The sequence below is a fragment of the Nesoenas mayeri genome, assembly GCF_963082525.1.
Source record: "Nesoenas mayeri genome assembly, chromosome: 14".
Lineage (NCBI taxonomy): Eukaryota > Metazoa > Chordata > Aves > Columbiformes > Columbidae > Nesoenas > Nesoenas mayeri.
In genome coordinates, this window is record NC_137556.1 from 17,779,851 (window position 1) to 17,803,060 (window position 23,210).

The 23,210-nt window shown below is 54.7% G+C and overlaps 3 protein-coding genes and 1 pseudogene across 4 annotated transcripts; all 4 read left to right on the forward strand.

Annotated features, from left to right (window-relative positions):
- Window positions 1-1,876: 1,876 nt before the first annotated feature.
- Window positions 1,877-4,327, forward strand: LOC308045849 (protocadherin gamma-A12-like; the record flags this gene model as incomplete). The annotated part of the gene is given in 2 exon segments (XM_080353358.1): window positions 1,877-3,883; window positions 3,887-4,327. Coding segments are annotated over 2 exon segments (2,448 nt in total).
- Window positions 4,328-6,866: 2,539 nt separating this feature from the next.
- LOC308045850 (protocadherin gamma-B1-like) lies at window positions 6,867-9,353 on the forward strand (annotated as a pseudogene). The gene has a single exon. The product of its transcript is annotated as a protocadherin gamma-B1-like (transcript).
- Window positions 9,354-11,100: 1,747 nt separating this feature from the next.
- Window positions 11,101-14,087, forward strand: LOC308045851 (protocadherin gamma-A10-like; the record flags this gene model as incomplete). Its single annotated transcript, XM_080353359.1, has 2 exons — window positions 11,101-13,801; window positions 14,076-14,087. The coding sequence occupies exons 1-2, from the start codon at window positions 11,384-11,386 to the stop codon at window positions 14,085-14,087; spliced, it is 2,430 nt and encodes an 809-aa protein (XP_080209485.1). The 5' UTR covers window positions 11,101-11,383.
- Window positions 14,088-15,390: 1,303 nt separating this feature from the next.
- LOC308045852 (protocadherin gamma-B5-like) lies at window positions 15,391-22,478 on the forward strand (the record flags this gene model as incomplete). Its single annotated transcript, XM_080353360.1, has 3 exons — window positions 15,391-15,437; window positions 19,500-22,254; window positions 22,410-22,478. The coding sequence occupies 3 exons, from the start codon at window positions 15,391-15,393 to the stop codon at window positions 22,476-22,478; spliced, it is 2,871 nt and encodes a 956-aa protein (XP_080209486.1).
- Window positions 22,479-23,210: the final 732 nt, after the last annotated feature.

Genomic DNA, 23,210 nt, shown 5'->3' on the forward strand with positions numbered 1-23,210 from the left:
TCATGGAATCACAGAATGTCCTGAGTTGGAATGGACTCACAAGGATCATTGAGTCCAACTCCTGTCCCTGCATATGACAACCCCACATTTCACAACATGTGCCTGAGGATGTTGTCCAGTCTGTTCTTGGATACTGTCAGGCTTGGGGCTGTGACTACCTCCCTGCGGAGCCTGTTCCAGTGCTCCAGCACCCTCTGAGTGAAGAAGCTTCTCCTCATGTCAAATCTAACCCTCCCCTGGCACATCTTCCTGCCATTCCCTCAGGTTCTGTCATTGGTAACCAGAGAGAAGAGATTGGCACCTACCCTTCCTCCTCCCCTTGTGAGGAAGCCACAGACCATGATGAGGTCTTCCCTCAGTCTCCTCTTCTCCAAGCTGAACAAACCAAATTACTTTAACCACTTCTCATATGGCTTCCCATCCAAAACCTTCATCAGCTTCTGGACACTCTTCAGTAGCTCTTTTTCAGTGTCTTTTTTATATTGTGGTGCCTGGAACTGCACCCAGTGCTCCAGGTAAGGTCACAGCTGGGGAAAATTAGAGCAGGACAATCACCTTCCTCGAGCAGGTGGCAATACTGTGCTTGATGAACCTTCATCAACAACATAAACAGTGGGATTGAGTGCACCCTCAGCACATTTACAGATGACATCAAGCTGAGTGGTGTGGTTGACATGTCTGAGGGACAGGATGTCATTTAGAGGAACCTGAACAAGCTCAGGAACTGGGTCCATGTGAACATCGTAAGGTTTAACAGGGTCAAATGCAAGATCCTGCACCTGTGTTAGGGCAACCCACAGTATCAATACAGGGTGGGGAATGAAGGGATTGAGAGCAGCCCTGTGAAGAAGGACTTGGGGGTGCAGTGGGATGAAAGACTGGACATTAGCCACCCATGTATGCTTGTAGCCCAGAAGGCAGAACATATGAAAAGAAGCATGACCAGTAGGTCAAGCTAGCTGATTCTGCTCCTCTACTCCACGCTAGTGAGGCTGTACGTGGAGTACTGTGTCCAGGGGTCCTCAGTACAAGAAAGACATGGATCTGTTGGAGAGAGTCCAGAGGATGGCCACAAAATTTATCAGAGGGATGGGAGACCTCTCCTGTGAGAAAAGGTTGGGAAACTTGGGGTTGTTTAACCTGGAGAAGTGAAGGCTATGGGGAGACCTTATTGCAGCCTTTTAATACTCAAAATGGGCTTACAAGATGGAAACAGACCTTTTAATAGCACCTCTAGGGACAGGACAACGGGTTATGGTTGAAAACTAAAAGAGGGTATATTCAGACTAGAAATAAGGTAACACGCAAGTTCAGCTTGGATGGGGGTCTGAAAACCTAATCTAGTAGAAGATATCCCTGCTCATTGCATGGGGGGCGAATTAAATGAACTTTAAAGGTCACTTCCAATGCAAACTGTTCTATAATTCTATGATTCTATGCCTCTATTCTGTCATTCTCTCTTCTTATGAAACATTACAGGAGGCAGAACTTGTCCCCTAATTCTGTAAGCCCTATTGTCAGGGATGCTGGCAATCGCGGGGCTGCAGCAGGTGCCGTCGGCTGAGCAGGAGTCGGAAGGCAAAGAGGCGGAGGCCGCTGCCCAGCACCAGAGCGCTGCAGTTGCTGTCGGCGGCTGCGGGTGTCGCTGGTGGCTCACGATGGGTCGAAAGGCGGGCGGCGGCAGCCACCGAAACAACGGCGAGCGGGCGAGAGAGACGGGGAATGCACGACCCGATCCTGAAGTAGCGCGATGGGAGCGGGACGAGCAGGGTTACTCGGGGGAAGGCTTGGCGGGAGGAGAGCGGAAATAGGAGGGAACCGCAATCCGGCGCCGGCGGGCGGAGGGGTGAGCGGACAGCTGCTGCCGGGCTTTGCAATGGCGGAGAGAGCACGGAGCTGGAGCTGGTGGGAGCGAGCCCTGCTGTGGGGAGTGCTGGTGGCGGCGTGGGAGGAGGCGTGGGGGCAGCTGCACTACTCGATACCCGAGGAGATGCCGAAGGGCTCGTTCGTGGGTGATGTGGCCACGGACCTGAGGCTGCAACTGCCGGCGCTCAGCGACAGCGGCGTCCGCATCTTGGACAAAGGTAGGATGCAGTATTTTGCTCTGCACGGGAAGACGGGACATTTAGTGACGGCGGAGATAATAGACAGAGAGCAGCTCTGCGAGAGTGTGCAGCAATGCGTGCTGTGCTGTGAGGTGATAGTGGAGGGGAAAATGAACATTTACGGAATCGAAGTGGAGATAATGGACGTTAATGACAATTCCCCCAGCTTCCGAGAGGCGGAAAAAGAACTGAGAATGAGCGAGACGACAGCCCCAGGGTCGCGGTTTCCCCTGACCGAGGCTAATGACCCGGACTCAGGACCGAATTCTGTGCAGAGCTACGAGCTAAGCGGCGACGAGCACTTCTCGCTGGCCGTGCAGACGGGCCCCGGCGGGGATCAGCGTCCCGAGCTGGTGCTGGCGAAGGCGCTGGACCGGGAGGAGGCGGCGTTTCACGAGCTGGTGCTGAGGGCGAGCGACGGCGGCGAGCCGGCGCGGACGGGCACGGCGCGGATCCGCGTGGCGGTGCTGGACGCCAACGACAACGCTCCCGTGTTCAGCCAGGCGGAGTACACGGTGCGTGTGCCGGAGGACGTGCCCGTGGCCTCCACTCTCATCACCGTCACGGCCACAGACCCCGACGAGGGGCTCAACGGACACGTGAAGTTCTCATTGCAAAAAGTCTCCGTTAAAGCCTCGCTCATTTTCCAGCTGGACGCTGAGACGGGAGAGATCACGCTGGTGAGGAGCCTGGACTTTGAGGAAACCGACTCGTACGAAATGGAAGTGCAGGCAGAAGACGGCGGCGGCCTTTTCGACACCGTGAAATTCGTGATAACAGTGACAGACGTCAATGACAACGAACCTCGGATTTCTGTACAGTCGGTGCTGAACGACATCTCTGAGGACGCTCCGTCGGGGACGATGGTAGCCCTGCTGCACGTGCAGGACAGGGATTCAGGGCCGAACGGCAGGGTCCAGTGCAGCATCACCGATAGTCTTCCGTTCCGGCTGGAGAAGTCCTTCGAGGACTACTACCACGTGGTCACTGCTGAGGAGCTGGACCGGGAGCAGGTGTCGGAGTACAACGTGACTGTGAGGGCGGTGGACGACGGATCACCGGCGCTGTGGAGCAGCGCGGTGCTGTGTCTGCGGGTGCTGGACGTGAACGACAATGCGCCGGTGTTCGCGGAGGCGGCCTACAGCGCTCGCGTGCCCGAGAACAACGCGGCGGGCGCGCTGGTGCTGAGGGTGCGGGCGTGGGACGCAGACTGGGGGCAGAACGCGCGCGTGCGGTACCGGCTTGGGGAGGGGCGTGTGCGGGGTGCGCCGCTGTCGTCGTACGTATCGGTGGAGGCGGAGACGGGCGCGCTGTACGCGCTGCGTTCGTTCGACTACGAGGAGGTGCGCGAGGTGGGGCTGTGGGTGCGGGCGGAGGACGGCGGCGCGCCGGCTCTGAGCAGCAACGTGTCGGTGCGGCTGGCGATCGTGGACGAGAACGACAACGCGCCGCAGGTGCTGTACCCGCCGGCGGCGGCGCCTGCGGCGGGCGCGGGCTGGGCGGGCGTGGAGCTGGCGCCGCGCTCGGCGGAGCCCGGGGCGCTGGTGGCCAAGGTGGTGGCGGTGGACGCGGACGCGGGGCAAAACGCGTGGCTGTCGTACGAGCTGGCCAAGGCGACGGAGCCGGGGCTGTTCCGCGTGGGGCTGCACAGCGGCGAGGTGCGCACGGCGCGCTTCCCGCTGGCCCGCGACGCGGCGCGGCACAGCCTGGTGGTGGTGGTGAAGGACCACGGGCGGCCGGCGCTGTCGGCCACGGCCACGCTGACGGTGGTGCTGGCCTAGAGCGTGGCCGAGCTGCTAGCCGAGCTGGGCAGCGCGGCATCGGCGGCGGCGCCGGGCGAGCCGGCCGGCAGCCTGACGCGCTGGCTGGTGCTGGCCGTGGCGGCCGTGTCCTGCCTCTTCCTTGCCTTTCTACTGCTGCTGCTGGCGCTGCGCCTGCGGCGCTGGCGCCGCTCGCAGCTGCTGGCGGCGGGCAGCGGCGCCTTGCGCGGCGTGCCGGCCTCGCACTTCGTGGGCATCGACGGCGTCCGCGCCTTCCTGCACTCCTACTCGCACGAGGTGTCGCTCACGGCCGACTCGCGCAAGAGCCAGCTCCGCTTCTCGGGCGCCAGCTGCTGCGACACCCTCCCGGCCCGCCCGCCGGCTAAGACTTCGTGTGGTCTCGTCCCTACGGGAGATCACGCTTCTGAGAATGGCGAACAAGTTTCCTTTCAGGTACGCTGATTTTTTTTAAACCTTCTTTTGTGTAGGCAGTTCTTATGATTCTTAGGGTAGCCACGGACATTTCACAGTTCACGATTCACGGGCTAGGTGATAATATTTTACGGTGGTCACCAGATTGTGAAGGTCGCATCCTGAACGTGTGCTGAATCTGCTGAGAAATGTTTTACGTGCCATGTTCTGTACCATCTGTGCTGAGCTCATAGTATCTAGATTTCTCTTAAGCCTGAAGGTTCCATAGCATGTGGAACTGCAAAAGGATATTTGAATCTCTAGGTCTTTCTCTGACACTTCCCAGAAATCGTTTGTATACTTCCTAGTACACAGTTCCCAAAATTGTGCTTTCAACCCCTCTAGTAGCTCTCATATGCTGGTAGAAGCGAGCGACTCTGTAGCCTTAAAGCCAACATCTCTGAAGTTCCAGTTTACCTGGAAGTCAGCCTTCAACAAGTGAGTTAATCAATCACACTTAAGGACCTCGAAGTTCTACGAATAAATCCATATTACACGGTGAAAAGTTGCTCTGATATCCTATCGAGTTTTTTCCCACTGCTGGGCTTTGTGATCTAACCTTTGGATTACAAATGTAATTGTCGATTACTGTAGATTACATAGACATCCAGAAATTATTTACTAGAATATAGATGGAAAATATTTTAAAACAAACCTGATTCATAGTCTGATTATTGTGTGTCTAATATGGGAATCTGAGTTAGTCTGAGAATACCAAACATTTTGCTCCTTGATTCCAGTATAATATTAAAACATTTCCCTGACAAACATGCTATTCTGTTTTGAAAACACATCTACCGAACAGGCTGCTTGGAAGCGGCCTGCCCTCCGTTACTGATCTTTCATTATGGACCGAACAGGCTTTTAGGACTTCAGGAATATAATTAATGAATAATAATAAATTGCTCTATGGTTTGTTATTCTGCTACGTAAGTTGGTGATAGATTGTGTCGTTGCATTTCAAACAAAATAAACTAGTGGCACATAAAAATGATTACTTTCAAGTCGAGAAAAAATCGTACTATAAGGTTCCTGGTGAAGGTCCGCATAGATTGTTTCATGCTGATCCTAGATCCTGCCAAAATATTGTGACTTTGTGTTGGTGCTTTTGTATGTTCATGTTTCAGCAGTGTCCCTCCGTCCCTGTGTAAATATCTACATTCTTCTCTCGAACTCGAATAGAGATACCCACATGCTTGCTACCTCCTGACTCGTGAAACACTGCAGATTCAAGCCAACTTCTTATTCTGATGAATTATTAATTTGTTACCGTGAGTTTTGTATAGGTGCAACTGGAGGAAAACAGATTGTCCTCTACGGGATGAATGGCCAGAGTTAGCAGGAAAACATTAGCATCTACAAAGACTCAGAGTTTGTGTACATGCAAGAGCTACCTCATAGGTAGTGCAGAGAGTTTACTAAACTTTCTTGCCTTGTGCATAAAGGGCTGTGGTGATACAGCCCTCCTTCAGGCTTGTTTGTTTTGGTTTGATTTTTATTTCTTCACTGTAAGAGAGGCTAGGTTTTAATGTACGGGTAAGATACAATGGCTTTTCAGGATGGTGGGATCTGTGTGTTTTCTCTTGGTTTGTTCAAGAAACAGTAGCTGCTGTCGACATTTGCCACAAAATATTTTTAACGTTTGAGAAAGCTGCAGTAACGACCGCCTTAGGAGATGAGGACGTGGTTTGTCAGAGACATCAATAAAATAAATTCGGGGTTGGATTATATGGTACTGATACGATGATGCTGGGTTTTCAATGTCGAAAGAGATGGGATCAGGTAGGTCTGGTGTGTCCACTGTGCTTTTCTCAGTGTCGAGAATTCTCGGCTTTGCTTGTCCATCAGTGATCACCGTTCAAAGTGAGAAAGCTGACTGCTAGCTAGGGATCTCCCAACTATAAAAAGAAAAAGCACTAATTACTAGCAGTGATTCAACGTTCGTCCCGTCCTGCTGTTTTTCTCACGGTGGTGAGAAGATGGCAGTGGAAACACTCCCGCGCGTCACCCTAGAGACCAGCAAGACTGTAGGGCAGAGACAGAGATCCTGGCCCTACGTCCTCCGAGCAATGGGGGAGGATTTGACCGGCAAAGGACTTGCAAGTGTAAGGAATTGAGACAATTTGAATTCTTAGATGCACTGTTTCAGCACAGATAGAAGATTTCTGTTTCACGCCTCTGACAGCATCTCTATTTTCCAACCCGCGTGTGAGTGCGATTCCAGGAGGTGCGCAGCAGGACCTTCGGGCTGTCGCCTTCCTCTTTGGACGCTGCCGTTCTCAGACACGGACTCCGGGTGTCACTGTTGGCCAAGGCGGAGAAGCGGCTTCTGCATCGGCTCCTCCCCGGCCCGGCGCTACGGGGTGCCGCTCCACACGGAACAGAGCAGAGAGCAGAGCAGGAGCTGCCCGACTCAGCCCGTCCTCCGACCGGAAAGCTGGATTTCATTTATTTCTTTCAGGTACTGATTTAGCTGCTCGGAAAACCTTATTTTAAATCGCCTGTAGAATACCCTTCAGAGAAGCAGAGCATGGAGGCCCGACCGACAGCGCAGGGCCGCGCAGCCGCCGGGCGGGTCGCACTGTTGGCCGTGCTGCTACTGCCGGTGTGCTGCCGGGAGCCACCGGAGCGGCTCCGCTACGCCATCCCCGAGGAGCTGGGCAGAGGTTCGCTGGTGGGGCCGCTGGCGCGGGACCTGGGCTTGAGCCCGGCGGACCTGCCGGCACGGAAGCTGCGGATTGTCTCTAGTGACGAAAAGCAATACTTCGCTCTCGGGGAAGACAAAACAAATCTCCGGGTAAACGAGAGGATAGACCGAGAGGGCATCTGCGGGGCCGTGTCTCCCTGTGTCCTCAGTTTGGAGGCAGTAGTGGAAAACCCTTTCAATATATTTCATATGAGCATTATTATCCAGGATATCAATGACAATGCGCCGCAGTTTGACAGAGAAATTTTTGCCATAGAAATGATCGAGTCCACTCCTCCTGGGGTCAGATTCCCACTGGGAAGTGGCAGAGACCCCGACATTGGGACGAACTCACTACAGAACTACCAACTTACCCCCAACCCGCTCTTCTCCCTCGTAGTTAGAGAGAGTCCTGACGGGACGAAGCAGCCGGAACTAGTGCTAGAGAAAAACTTAGATCGAGAAAAACAGAGAAATCACAATTTGATACTGACGGCGGTAGACGGTGGGGATCCAGTCCGATCCGGGACTGCCCAGATTAAGATTAACGTGACCGACGCAAATGACAACCCACCAGTATTCACCAAAGAGGTCTACAAGGTCCGACTGCTGGAAAACCTGCCAGAGGGCTCCTTAGCTTTTCAGGTGAAAGCCACTGACAGCGACGAAGGTACGAATGCAGAAATTACATATTCTTTCAGTGACATCTCAAACAGGGCTCTCCAGCTATTCAGTCTGGACTCCAGGACAGGGGACGTAAAGATTAAAGGCTCCTTAGATTATGAAGAAGGGAAACATCATGAAGCAACAGCTGAAGCCAAGGACGGAGGCGGGCTGAGTGCGCACGCTAAAGTGCACATAGATATTCTAGACGTGAACGACAATGCGCCAACACTTTCCCTCCTGCCTATCTTGAACCCGATACCCGAAGACTCAGTCCCGAGCACAGTCGTAGCTGTGATCAATGTGCGTGACAGAGACTCGGGAGATAACGGAGCAGTGAGCTGCAACATCGACGGTGATTTGCCTTTCAGACTAGAACCGTCATCAGAGAACACGTACAAACTAATAATAGCCAGTGCCCTGGATCGAGAAAAGGTGTCCGCTTACAATATTACCATCACTGCCAGGGACCGGGGCCGGCCGGCGCTGTCGAGCAGCACGGCGCTGGTGCTGGAGGTGTCGGACGTGAACGACAACGCGCCGGTGTTCGAGGAGGCCGCCTACAGCGCCTACGTGGCAGAGAACAACGCGGCGGGCGCGCCGGTGCTGCGCGTGCTCGCGCGGGACGTGGACGCGGGCGCCAACGGTCGCGTGAGCTACTGGCTGGTGGGCGGCAGCGCGGACGCGACGGCGTACGTGTCGGTGGAGGCGCGGAGCGGCGCGCTGTACGCGCAGCGCTCCTTCGACTACGAGCAGTGCCGCTAGTTCGCCGTGGTCGTGCGGGCGCAGGACGGCGGGGAGCCGGCGCGGAGCTCGACGGCGACGGTGCGCGTCTTCGTGCTGGACCGCAACGACAACGCGCCGCGGGTGCTCTGGCCGGCGGCGGAAGCGGGAGACAGAGTGCCGGGGTCGGCGCCAGCGCTGGAGCCGTTCGAGGTGGTGCCGCGTTCGGCCGAGGCCGGGTACCTGGTGGCCAAGATGGTGGCGGTGGACGCGGACGCGGGGCGCAACGCGTGGCTGTCGTACGAGCTGGTGCAGGCGGCGGAGCCGGCGCTGTTCCGCGTGGGGCTGCACAGCGGCGAGGTGCGCACGGCGCGGGCCGTGTCGGAGAGGGACGCGGCCAAGCAGCGGCTGGTGGCCGTGGTGAAGGACCACGGGCAGCCGGCGCTGTCGGCCACGGCCACGCTGCACGTGGTGCTGGCCGAGAGCTTACAGGAGGCGCTGCCGGAGCTGAGCGAGCGGGCGGCGGGCTCCGACTCGGCGGCGGAGCTGCAGTTCTACCTGGTGCTGGCGCTGGCGCTTCTGTCCGCGCTGTTCCTGCTGAGCGTGGCGCTGGCCGTGCTGGCGCGGCTGCGCCGGGCCGGGCCGCCCGCCGTCCTGCGCTGCCTGGGCGCGCAGCGCTTGTCCGTGGCCGGCGCCGCCTTCCCGGCCGACTTCTGCGAGGGCACCTTGCCCTACTCCTACAACCTGTGCGTGGCGCCGGGCCGCGCCGTGGCCGAGGCCGCTTGGCTGCCGCCGCCGCTGCCCAGCCTGCCCGCGGAGGAGCTTCTGGGCGGGGAGCCCAGCGGGAAGAGGAGCCCGAACAGCAGCGCAGGCGCGGGAGAGCCGCCCGCCGACCCCGACGCCCCTCAGGTCTGTAAGCCCGCGATCTCTCGCGTTTTCCCTTGAGCTTCTCTGAACCTTCTTCCCTGTTCCCCTGGGTTTTTCCGAGTAGTGCGAATGGGGAGTGCTGCTTCTTGTCTCCGTGAAGAAATGAAGCAACAGGGTATCCTTCTCCCACTCAGAGCAGGCAGCTCGTGGCGTCTCTTCTTGCTTCCTCGGTGTTGGCACATTCAGGTTCAGCTAAGAGATGCTAACTACTATTCTCATAGGAGTTAGTAAAGTGGTTAATTAATTGTTTTGGACATTGAGAAATGTGACGGACGCTTGGTGTTAGAGATTTTTCCTTGTAATAATTTTTTTCCAAGCCGATGTACTTGAACCTGGTACGCGTAGTTTATGGTATGCAGCTGTATTTATCTCTTGCTTTCCTACAGTATTTCGTTGAAAAAGTTGTCCTACCTACATTAAGATTCAAGGATTAGAATAACACTTTGCTAATAAGCCTTTATCTTTTACACAGTGATTTCTGAGGCGGGAGGGGGGGGGAAGTCTCTCCTTCGTCACTCAAGCTATTGAATTATTTGGATAAATCTAAATGTGTATAAGCTATACAAAACTAAATCTCTGTGGCCTGTAAAAATGGGAAATCCCACCTTAAGTCCTTCAAATTTTCACATCAATTCTTAGCTCTTTCTGTAGATGTACCAGCAGTTCAATGCAATTCAATTGCTCTCTCCCAGTTCGAAAAGATTGTTGAGAATAGACAAATATCGGAAAAACCGGAAAAAAAATTCCGTTCTGTCGTATGGTTGCGATGTATCTCCTTTCTCGTAATGTGGGATACAGAATAAGGAGAAAATATTTTCAAGCAGCAGGGAAGCCTCCTCCTGCCCTGTGTTCTCAGGACGGTCTTCCTGGGAGAAATCCCTGAGGACACGCAGGTGCCTGAGCATCACCTCCTCAGGAGCTGTCATATGGAACAAGGTCTAAATTAACTGTTCCATCACTACTGACTGAGACCGAGTGTCTCTGTTTCAGTGGCCAAATTCTTCAGCATTTAAATATCTACTTTAAATGTCTAATGTCAGTCAGTGGTGAAGTAGTTCATGTCGGTGGTATTCCATATGAAGTACTGAAGAAATAGTTTCTGCTGCTTGGGTTATTGAGCTTAATATCTTCCGTACTTCGGGCATGTTAATATCACGTTTTGTATTTTAGAGCCTGTATTATTTTGTTATCCTTGTACAAGCCATTCAAGCATGATCACTACAAAAAATCGTGGTGGGGATTGTGGTTTTGTACAGATAGGAATGGAGTGGTAATACTTTACACGTTAAAATAAGAAAAAATATTTTACTTTACAAATATTGCAAATAGCAATAGTATTTTTTCCAGCGCAGTAGAAATAACATGCATCGTTAAAGAAAAAGTATTGCTACTTTGTTCTATTTGTCGGGATATGATGTGATCGTATGAAGGAGTTTTGGTCTGCAGAAACCGTGAGAGAAAGGTAATTCAATCACGACTGCTACAAAGAGCTGTGCAATTCATGAGGGAGATTGTGCTTTGAGACTAATGGAATAAATCTCGTAATATTCTACACGTCATATTTTACATTGCATAAACACTGGAGGCCTCTGCCTTCCCCATGGCTGTCATCACCTGCAAGAAAAAAGAAAAGCTCGGCTGGAGAAAAGCCGATGCAGGAGATCACGGCTGGAGGGAAGCGATGACTCCGTGTCCACTGTCCAGTGGCCGCGAGCTGTGGTTGCGACAGGCCGGGCGGGCAGCGCTGGACAGCTCTCGGTGCCTGCAGTGCCGGGAGGAGGCTGCGGGCGCCGCTGTTGACCGAGGAGGAGCGAGAGGAAGGCCGGAGCGCTGCAGGCAGCCCCGCCCACTGCTGCCCGGCTCATTCGCTCGCTCTCTGGCTGGCTCGGTGTCCGGGCGGTCTGCGAGCGTCCCCGCGGTGCGGAGCCGTGCTGCAGCGAGGCGGAGGGGCCGGCGGCAGCGGCCGGAAGACGCGAGCAGAGGGCGAAGCAGAAGGAGGCAGCGCGGAGCTGCCGTTGTTGGTGTGGTGCCAGCGAGACGCGGCGGAGATGTGGGCGACGGGGAGGCGCTGGGGCCAGCGGGAGCGAGCCCTGCTGTGGGGAGTGCTGGTGACGGCGTGGGAGGCGGCGTGGGGGCAGCTGCGCTACTCGATTCCCGAGGAGATGCCGAAGGGCTCGTTCGTGGGTGACGTGGACAAGGACCTGGGGCTGCAGCTGCCGGCGCTTGGCGACACTGGGGTCCGTATCTTGGACAAAGGTAGGACGCAGTATTTTGCTCTGCACGGAAAGACGGGACATTTGGTGACAGCGGAAAGGATAGACAGAGAGCAGCTGTGCCGGTTGCTGGAGAAATGCTTGCTGCGCTGTGAGGTGATAGTGGAGAGGGAAAAGAATATTTACGGAATCGAAGTGGAAATCACGGACATTAACGATAACGCCCCGAGCTTTAAGGAAGTTGAGCTGGAGGAGAAAATAATTGAGACGACGATCCCAGGGTCGCGGTATCCCTTAGTAAGGGCTTACGACCCGGACTCGGGACCGAATTCTGTGCAGAGCTACGAGCTAAGCGGCGACGAGCACTTCTCGCTGGCCGTGCAGACGGGCCCCGGCGGGGATCAGCGTCCCGAGCTGGTGCTGACGAAGGCGCTGGACCGGGAGGAGGCGGCGTTTCACGAACTGGTGCTGAGGGCAAGCGACGGCGGCGAGCCGGCGCGGACGGGCAAGGCGCGGATCCGCGTGGCGGTGCTGGACGCCAACGACAACGCTCCCGTGTTCAGCCAGGCGGAGTACACGGTCCGTGTGCCAGAGGACGTGCCCGTGGGCTCCACGCTGGTCACTGTCACGGCCACCGACGCCGACGAGGGGATCAACGGACACGTGAAATATTCGTTGAAGAAAATGTCCGACATAGAATCGGAGCTTTTCCATCTGGACGCTGAGACGGGAGCGATCTCTCTGGTGCGTAGCCTGGACTTCGAGGAAGATGACTCGTACGAAATGGAGGTGCAGGCACGGGACGGCGGAGAACTTTTTGTTACGGCAAAAGTGGCGATAACAGTGGCAGACGCCAACGACAATTCACCCGAACTGACAGTGTCGTCGGTGCTGAGCGAGATCTCCGAGGACGCCCCGTTGGGCACGATGGTGGCCCTGCTGCACGTTCAGGATCGGGACTCGGGGGCGAACGGCGAGGTGCGGTGCAGCATCTCTAAGAACCTCCCATTCCGACTGGAGAAGTCCTTTGACAATTATTACAGCGTGGTCACTGCTGAGGAGCTGGACCGGGAGCAGGTGTCGGAGTACAACGTGACGGTGCGGGCGACGGACGGCGGGTCGCCGACGCTGTGGAGCAGCGCGGTGCTGTGTCTGCGGGTGCTGGACGTGAACGACAACGCGCTGGTGTTCGCGGAGGCTCGCTCCAGCGCCCGCGTGCCCGAGAACAACGCGGCGGGCGCGCTGGTGCTGAGGGTGCGGGCGTGGGACGCGGACTGGGGGCAGAACGCGCGCGTGCGGTACTGGCTGGGGGAGGGGCGTGTGCGGGGCGCGCCGCTGTCGTCGTACGTGTCGGTGGAAGCGGAGACGGGCGCGCTGTACGCGCTGCGGTCGTTCGACTACGAGGAGGTGCGCGAGGTGGGGCTGTGGATGCGGGCGGAGGACGGCGGCGCGCCGTCGCTGAGCAGCAACGTGTCGGTGCGTCTGGTGGTCGTGGACGAGAACGACAAGGCGCCGCAGGTGCTGTACCCGCCGGCGGCGGCGCTTGCGACGGGCGCGGGCTGGGCGGGCGTGGAGCTGGCGCCGCGCTCGGCGGAGCCCGGGGCGCTGGTGGCCAAGGTGGTGGCGGTGGACGCGGACGCGGGGCAGAACGCGTGGCTGTCGTACGAGCTGGCCAAGGCGACGGAGCCGGGGCTGTTCCGCGTGGGGCTGCACAGCGGCGAGGTGCGCACGGCGCGCTTCCCGCTGGCCCGCGACGCGGCGCGGCACAGCCTGGTGGTGGTGGTGAAGGACCACGGGCGGCCGGCACTGTCGGCCACGGCCACGCTGACAGTGGTGCTGGCCGAGAGCGTGGCCGAGCTGCTGGCCGAGCTGGGCAGCGCGGCATCGGCGGCGGCGCCGGGCGAGCCGGCCGGCAGCCTGACGCGCTGGCTGGTGCTGGCCGTGGCGGCCGTGTCCTGCCTCTTCCTCGCCTTCCTGCTGCTGCTGCTGGCGCTGCGCCTGCGGCGCTGGCGCCGCTCGCAGCTGCTGGCGGCGGACAGCGGCGCCTTGCGCGGCGTGCCGGCCTCGCACTTCGTGGGCATCGACGGCGTCCGCGCCTTCCTGCAATCCTACTCGCACGAGGTGTCGCTCACGGCCGACTCGCGCAAGAGCCAGCTCCGCTTCTCGGGCGCCAGCTGCTGCCACACCCTCCCGGCCCGCCCGCCGCCCGACGAGCCCGCGCCGCTGCTCAGGGAGGACCCCACCGCTCCCTCGGTGAGTTCCAATGACCGCCCTTTCTCTGCCACCCTTCCCTCTGCTGATTCACTGCGCTTTTTTGCGTTACACTTAGGGATGTTTGGTTACAGTGAGGGCCGAGCTTCATTCACAGCGCGCTGTGTGCTGGTGGCTCTTGCTTCGTGGAGGTGAACGTGGGATCCTTGCTCAGAGTTACCGTAGGCGTGGGAGGACGGAGAAGTGATGCTGTTGCTGGCTTCAGCTTCGTTAGCGGAGGACATTGTGTTTTTATGACGTCGTTGCTGTATCACAGGATGTTGAATGATCAAGTCTCGTCCTAAAGGAGAGCACGTCGTTTACTTTTAGAACCTTGATGTAGTGAAGAGAAAACGTAGTTTGCTCTGTGCATAGACGTTTAAAATATAGCTACGTGAAGCCCCTTATGTGATCCTGGTGCACGTAGTAATAGCTTCCAATGACTGCCCTTTCTCAGCAACGCTTCTTTCTGCTGCTGCTCTGCCCTTTCCCCGCACCGTTCTTCTGCGTCGCACATAGGGAGGTTTGGTTACAAGGAAGGCCAAGCTTTGTTCGGCAGCGCGCTGTGTGCTGGTGGGTCTTCGTTTGGAGTGGTGATCGTTGCTTAGAAGGGGAAGTGGTGTTGCTGTTGGCTTGAGTTTCGTTAGAGCGGGTCTTGATGTTTTTATGACGCTGTGGAGTGACCAAGTGTTCTCCTGAAGGACAAACACCTCGTTCACTTTTAGAACCTTGATGTAGTGGGGAGAATATATAACTTATCTACGTATACACATGTACAAGATGTGAAGCCCATGATGTGATCCTATTGCACGTACTACGAACTCAATTATGTACTAATTAGGAATGGGTGGAGCCAAATATTTCTTCATTGCCTACTAAATACCTTGGTTATATATCCTCCCCTATAATTTAGAAGATTCTGTTCTGATCCCTTCCTTTCTGCAGGAATTAACTTCTTGCCTTGCTCGTTGTAATGACCTGAAGGTGGGCTTGTGTCTCTGACAATGTGTGGAAGATCCAATCTGCAACATTTGCCAGACATGTTTACAGCTGCAAAGAGAAAGATTTCCATATATGTGTTTCCTTACAATGTTACTGAAAGAAATGCTCTTTCTTGTCACATACACATGTTGAGAATTTAAATACTATCTATGGTAAGGAGCATCTGTCCGTGCAGCTTTCTTTATGAGTCGACCACGTGATAATGATGAATATCATTTACAGTGATTTGATCTGTGAAGTGTTTGAGCAGAGTTTTTGGGGTTCTGTTTGTAAGGAGGTACTTCGGGAGACAACGCATGTGTTTTGTTAATTGCCAAGGTTAATTGCTGGCCTAGAGAAAATGAGTCTGAAGGTGTCTTCATTTTGGATATCACGCTGCTCTAATTCCAGTTGACCAAGTTGTGGGTTCATCAGTTTGTTTTCCTGTTGCATGATGTCTCCTGTGAATGGCAGTTGTTGAGCACAGACAGACAATTTCTCTTAAGATCTGATGACTGTATCTTTATCAGAGCTGCATGTTCTAAGAACATATAACATTTCTTTGAATTACTGTGATGTTTGGGTAGGGTGAAGACTGTCTGTTTCGAGACATGGCGGGTCAAAACATGTGCTATGGTATAATCAAAATGCCTACAAGGTAGGTTTAATGGTTCAATTGGTCCTACTTGTTAGACGGGGCCCACGGTTGTGTTTCCAGACTTTTTCCCTTTTCTATTGTCTCAAGGAATTACATGGAAGAACTATGGCTACAGTCCATGGTGTGAGGTGCTGTGCGAGTCTCCTGTGGACTTTTTACCAACCAGATACCTGTCTTCTGTACCCACTACACTTGACATAATCTGAAATACTAAGCTATGATACCTTTACTTGTGCAAGTATCCCATTCTTGCCGTGTTTGTTGTCCAGTACTAGAATTAGGACTCATTGTGGCTGGTGACCCTGAAAACATGGTAGATCTCTTATAATCGTTTGGTTGGGGAAGAAGTTTCCAGGCATTCCTTGTAGGTGTTCAGCTGCCAAGACAAAGATTTTGATAGACTTCTGTTTCCCTAAAATGTCACTGAATGACATGTTCTTTTGCCTATAGCTACCATATTGTCAAAACAGTGGATATTATCCATGAGTCAAGTAAAGGTTGTGAATGCAGAAGAAGGAGAATGAGAAGCTGGCTTAGAATCATAAAAATATGTGGGTTAATATTGCTTTCATTTCATGGCTGGTGCCAAGGCCTCTGCCATGTTTGCTATGAACCTGGATTCCCTGTCCTGAAAGGCAATGGTAGTTCTCTAATCATAAAGTGCACAATAACCATGCATGTAGATTGATGATGCATAAACGGCTTATAATTTCTGTGTGAATTCTCCTTTTTCCATCTCTGTCTCTCTATAACTTTGCAATGTAGAGTTGTTTCACTGTTGTAATTAGACTTGATTTCAGGTCTTTGTTTCCTGGAGGCTTGTTGTTCATTTTCCCTGCTTCTAGACAGTGTTTTTGCATTTGAAATTGTGAGTGTTGTTTTGCAGCAACTACTTCCTTCAAACACCTAAGAGATTTTGTTGTTGCTGTTTTGTTGGGTGTTTTTTTTTTGGGTTTTTTTTTTGGTTTTTTTTTGTTTTTTTTTTTGTTTGTTTGTTTTTTGTTTTTTTTTTTTTGTGAGAAAAATGAAGCAGAAGATGAAAGATAATCTGTTGTAATTTCTCAGGAGTCTTTAGCCTGAGAATGAGGCTCACGATAAGTTTCTTACACATATGGCTAAATATATATGTGTGAGATGAGTAGGCCACATATTAGAAGACCTGATGAGAGGCAATGACTATTTCTTAAAAAGAACCCCCCAGCAATGTTGTCCAGAGTAAGATTATAGGATTGCACTTGTAGTGTGAGACCACAATGACTTCCAGTGCTCTCAGGGATTAATTTCTACATCTGTAGTGAATTGTGAGACATCCTTCCAATGAGTTTCTCTGACAACACTTTATTGTCTAATGCTTCCTTATATTCGTCGGCTGGTTTCTGGTTCTGTTTTTCTTCTCTTGGTTTCCTAGCTATTAAGGTTTACTTGTAATTATCAGCATGCCTGTTTTAGCAATGTGTTGTGTGTTCATGCGTCTTGCTCATGCTACAGCAGGTGTTAAAGGCAGAAAGATGTGAGGCTACATTTGTGTTATGTTTTTGGTAGGGAGAATAGATTAAAGTATTACTGTAGGAGAAGTCACATCTCTGTAGAACATTGTTTGTTATAAAAGAGGAGAAGGGATTCCACCTAAGCCATTAGTATGATGACCACTCCTATTTTCTTTTGTGTGTTTATCATTTGTGTGCTTTAGAATCCAGTTTCTCCTCAGAATGGTGGTGAGCAGACAAACGTACCTCCCTTCTTGATGTGATCGTAGTGCATAATCCTCTCATGATATGTTTTTGCCAATTCTGAGAAGATCAGAAGCAAACCTGCAAGTTGAGCAGGGTTTGAGAGAAGACAGGGCAGCTCTGATGGGGCCTATAGGAAACAGATGATAATTTATTTCCTTGCTTGCCACAATTAACACAAGCATGTGCTTAATGGAGTATGATGCAATTTGAGTTGCTTCTGCTGAATAAGGTTGACCTAAGAAATATTACTCCATGTGATCCATTCACTTCAGTATGTTTCTAACTCTTCCCTTGCTTCTTGTCATGACCTTATCCACAGGGTATCTGATCGTATTTGTAAAGTCTCATCTGCGCTCATTCCCCTTACACACCTTTTATGTTTACAGTTGTGGAGAAGAGGGCTTCCATAGACGTAGTACTTGTACTCCCAGAGACCCACTTGTCTCTAGCAAAAAAAGCAAAACCATCTGTCCTGCAGTCCTCAAAGTGCACAGTGCCAAGGCAGCCCAGTCAAGGTTTCCATGAACAAACTAGTGGTCAGTGGCAGAATATGTGCAGGATGTCTCCCACATGATCCCCTAAAACATGCTGACTGCTAAACTGGAGAGATATGGGTTTGACAGGTGGACTCTTAGATGAAGAAAGACCTGGCTGGACATCCACATCCCATGAGCTATAGTCAATAGTTTAATGTCCAAGTAACATGCGGTGTCCCTCAAGAGTCCATACTGGGACCAGTACTATTTAGTACCTTCATAGACAGTGGGATTGAGTGACCCTCAGCAAGTTTGAAGACAACATCAAGGTGAGTGCTGCAGTTGATTCACTCAAGGGAAGATATGCCATCCAGAGGGACCCTGATAGGCTTGAGAACTGAGCTCACATATGCACCTCATGAAGTTCAACAAGGCCAACTCTGTCTTGCACCCAGGTCAGGACAATACCCAGTTTCAGTACAGACAGTGGGATGAATGGCTTGAGAGCAGCCTTGCAGAGAAGGACTCAGGGATACTGGTGTGTCATGAATGGGACATGAGCTGGAAATGTGTATTCACTGCTCAGAAGGCCAATTGTATCCTGGGCTATATAACATGTAGCATGACCAGGAGGTAAAGGGAGGTGGTTCTCCCTTTCTATTCTGCTTTGCAAGAACCCACCTGGAGTAGCACACACTGCAAGAAATTGACTTGTTAGGGTAGGTCCAGAGAAGTATGACGAAATTGTCTAAGGCCTGGAATATGTCTGTTGGGAAGAATAGCTGAGAGTAGAGGTGCTTCAGCCTGGAGAAGTGGAGGCTCTCAGCAAATATTATTGCACCTTTTCAATAAACAAAGGCAGATTATAAGAAAGGCAGAGAGTCTTTAGCAGGCCCTGTCATGACAGGTCAAGGGTCAAAGATTTTAAGCTGAAAGAGGGTAGGTTTAGATTGGACATAAGGAAGAAAAGTTTTATAATGAAGGTGTTGAGACACTGAAACAGGTTGCCCTGAGAAGTTATGGATGCATCATCATTTGAAGGGTTTAAGGTCAGGACGTATGGGGCTTTTGAGCAACAAGATCTTTTGATGGATGTCCCTGACCATGGCAGAGGGGTGGACTAGATCTTTAAATATCATTTCCAATCCAAATAATTCTATGATTCTATGAAGAGTTTGACCTGGCTACACATTTTCCCATTGTCAGCCCCTCGAGTATGGAAACACAAAAGAAGGAACCTTCGTGAATCAAAACCAAAATAGTAAATGTTACTCTGCTTTCTTAGCATAAAATGATACACATTACTGTTGGGCTGATATATTTTTATCAGTGTAATTGTTCTATGAAAATATATAAATCAGCAGGACAGAAGTAAGAGACCTACGTGAACAAAAGGAAGAAATGTTGGGAAGAGGGAAAACTTTTACAGGCCTGCCATGAAAGGATTGAAATTGCTTTTACTTTACTCTGTGATTACTTATTGATTACTCCATTACAAATATTTGCTTCTTGGTATTTGTTCCAGGTAAGAAAAGCAGAATTCACAATAGATGACAGAGTGCTAAAGAGCTCTTCCCTACCTGTACTTCCGTATCTTGCTCTTATACTTCCCTCTTGATTTTATTAATAGAACCTGAGTTCCTTTATTTCTTGATCGACTGTAATATTTAAAGCACATTATTCATTGCGGCTCAAGGAGATGACCTAAAAGCACCTGACAGCGTCTCCCCGTTTTAAACACCTTTGGTGTTGCAGCAAGCGAGAGCTTCTTCCCTTTCTGATTCTAAGGACACCGAGGCCCCTCAACAGACTGCAGGCACCAAACCCCTGTGAGAAGCCCGGGCCCCCGGTAGCGCGGCCAATCTCGCGGCTGCGGTGGCGTCGCGGCGCCTCCGGGTGCCGCTGTTGGCCGAGGCGGAGCGGCGCTGGAGCCGGAGCCGCAGCCGGAGCCGCCGCAGCGTCCTGCCCACGCAGGCTGCTCGCTCGTCCGGCGCCGGCCAGAGCGGCAGCGGCACTGGTAGCAGCGGCGAGAGGCGGCGCGGATTGGGGAGCAGTGCCCACATCGCTCGCTGCCGTCCGGCGGCCCCTGCGCTGTTTGTGGAGAGGGTCTGCAAGGAGGGAGGGCAGCGGCAGGAGGAAGGAGCGCGGCGAGCGCTGCCGAGAATGGCGGGCGGACAGAGGCAGAGGCGGCGGCGAGCAGGCGGGAGAGTGCTGCTGCCCGCTTTGCTGCTGGGATTGTGCTGGCGGGCGGCGGCGGAGCTGCTCCGCTACACCATCCCCGAGGAGCTGGGCAGAGGTTCGCTGGTGGGGCCGCTGGCGCGGGACCTGGGGCTGAGCCCGGCGGACCTGCCGGTACGCAAGCTGCGGCTCAGCGCCGAGAAGCAATACTTCACGGTGAGCGGGGAGAACGGGAACCTGTACGTGAGCGAGAGGCTGGACCGGGAGGAGATGTGTGGCGAGGTGGCGTCCTGCTCCGTCAGCTTCGAGGTGCTGGTGCAGAACCCACTCAACGTTTTCCACGTCGAGGTGGCCATCCAGGACATCAACGACAACGCACCGCACTTCTTGAGAGACAGTTTCCTGCTGGAGATCAACGAGTTTACTTCTCCTGGCGCCCGTTTTGCATTGGGCAAGGCTCAAGACGCGGACGTGGGCAGCAACTCGCTGCAAGGCTACGAACTGGAGGCCAACGGGTACTTCGCGGTGGAGATGAAGGAGGGTCAGGAGGGCAGCAAGTTCGCGGAGCTGGTGTTGCGCCGTGCGCTGGACCGAGAGCGCGAGCCGAGCCTGCGTCTAGTGCTGACGGCGCTGGACGGCGGCGACCCGCCCCGGAGCGGCACCGCCCAGCTCTGCATCAACGTCACCGATGCCAACGACAACGCGCCCGTGTTCACGCAGGACCGGTACCGGGCGAGCCTGCGGGAGGACGCACCCCCAGGATCGACGGTACTCAATGCCTCCGCCTCTGACGCTGATGCCGGGACCAACGCTCGCATCACGTACGGCTTCGGTGAAACGCCGGCCAAGGTGCTTCAGAAGTTTAGGCTGGACGCGGAAAGCGGAACGATCACACTGCAGGAGGCGCTGGACTTCGAGGACACGCGAGGCTACACGCTGCTGGTGGAGGCGAGGGACGGAGGAGGTTTGGTGGCTCACTGCGAAGTGGACGTGGAGGTACTGGACGTCAACGACAACGCGCCCGACGTGACACTGACGTCGGTGTCGAGCCCGGTGCCCGAGGACGCGCCTGTCGGCATGGTGGTGGCGCTGGTGAAAGTGCGGGACCGAGACTCCGGGCAGAACGGGGAGGTGTCATGCGAGCTGTCGGGCGAGGCGCCGCTGTCGCTCGTGGTGTCGTCGAGGGGCTCGTACAAGATGGTGACCGCGAGCGCACTGGACCGAGAGCAGGCGGCCGAGCACCGCGTGACGGTGGTGGCCAGAGATCGGGGCCGGCCGTCGCTGTCGAGCAGCACGGCACTGGTGCTGGAGGTGTCGGACGTGAACGACAACGCGCCGGTGTTCGAGGAGGCCGCCTACAGCGCCTACGTGGCAGAGAATAACGCGGCGGGCGCGCCGGTGCTGCGCGTGCTCGCGCGGGACGCGGATGCGGGCGCCAATGGTCGCGTGAGCTACTGGCTGGCGGGCGGCAGCGCGGACGCAGTGGCGTACGTGTCGGTGGAGGCGCGGAGCGGCGCGCTGTACGCGCAGCGCTCCTTCGACTACGAGCAGTGCCGCGAGTTCGCCGTGGTCGTGCGGGCGCAGGACGGCGGGGAGCCGGCGCGGAGCTCGACGGCGACGGTGCGCGTCTTCGTGCTGGACCGCAACGACAACGCGCCGCGAGTGCTCTGGCCGGCGGTGGAAGCGGGAGACAGAGTGCCGGGGTCGGCGCCGGCGTTGGAGCCGTTCGAGGTGGTGCCGCGTTCGGCCGAGGCCGGGTACCTGGTGGCCAAGGTGGTGGCGGTGGACGCGGACGCGGGGCGCAACGCGTGGCTGTCGTACGAGCTGGTGCAGGCGGCGGAGCCGGCGCTGTTCCGCGTGGGGCTGCACAGCGGCGAGGTGCGCACGGCGCGGGCCGTGTCGGAGAGGGACGCGGCCAAGCAGCGGCTGGTGGCCGTGGTGAAGGACCACGGGCAGCCGGCGCTGTCGGCCACGGCCACGCTGCACGTGGTGCTGGCCGAGAGCTTGCAGGAGGCGCTGCCGGAGCTGAGCGAGCGGGCGGCGGGCTCCGACTCGGCGGCGGAGCTGCAGTTCTACCTGGTGCTGGCGCTGGCGCTTCTGTCCGCGCTGTTCCTGCTGAGCGTGGCGCTGGCCGTGCTGGCGCGGCTGCGCCGGGCCGGGCCGCCCGCCGTCCTGCGCTGTCTGGGCGCGCAGCGCTTGTCCGTGGCTGGCGCCGCCTTCCCGGCCGACTTCTGCGAGGGCACCTTGCCCTACTCCTACAACCTGTGCGTGGCGCCGGGCCGCGCCGTGGCCGAGGACGCTTGGCTGCCGCCCCCGCGGCTGCCCAGCCTGCCCGCGGAGGAGCTTCTGGGCGGGGAGCCCAGCGGGAAGAGGAGCCCGATCAGCAGCGCCGGGGCTAGAAAGCCGCCCGCTGACCCCAACGCACCACAGGTATTTAAGTCCCCACTCTCGCGTTTTTCCTTGAGTTTTTCTGTATTTTCTTCCCTGTTCCCCTGGGTTTTCCCGAGTAGTGTGAATGGGGATTGCTTGTCCATTTCTCCGTGAAAAAATGAAGGTACACTGTACCGCCCTCCGAATCGTCGCAGTTAGCTCGTGGCTTCAGTTCTCTGTTTTATCTGAGTGGCGTTGACTACAAATCTCATATGGGTTCTTAACGCGGTAAATTAATGATTTTACACAATGCGAAATGTGATGGACTGTGTTAGAGAAATTTTTTTCTAATAAATTTTTTCTCATAACTTTTTTCTCAAACCGATATCCAGGTAGCTGGTCTATAGCTGGATGCAAAACTGTTGCCTTCCTAAATGAAGGGTGCACGTAGCTGCATGAATGGCAGCTCTTCTCCATGGAATGTTCCCATCTTCCTCCATGTGCCTTCTTGTTTTTTGTATTATTGCTACAGAAATGGCATTATTAATGGCACGAATAAATATTTTCCGGGCATGATAATTGCGTAGAATCAGGAAATCGATGATGATTCAGCTCAACCTCGATAGTGGAGCCGAGAAGTAACTAAGTCAAGAGAGAAGGGTAGTCCCTGAGGAGGACTTCATTTAAGTAGGTGTTCAGCGTTCTCTTGTGGTATTTCTTGGGGACTAGGAAAATCCTAGACTGCGGGACGAGTAAATCGCCGCTGAAACTAAGCGATGTCTCCGTGGCGACTGTCCCGTGGCCGCGAGCTGTGGGTGGGACAGGCCGGGCTGGCAGCACTGGGCAGCGTTCGGTGGCTGCAGTGCCGGGAAGAGGCTGCGGGCGCCGCTGTTGACCGAGGAGGAGCGAGAGGAAGGCCGGAGCGTTGCAGGCAGCCCCGCCCGCTGCGGCCCGGCTCTCTCGCTGGCTCGGCGTCTGGGCGGCCAGCGAGCGTCACCGCGGTGCGGAGCCGTGCT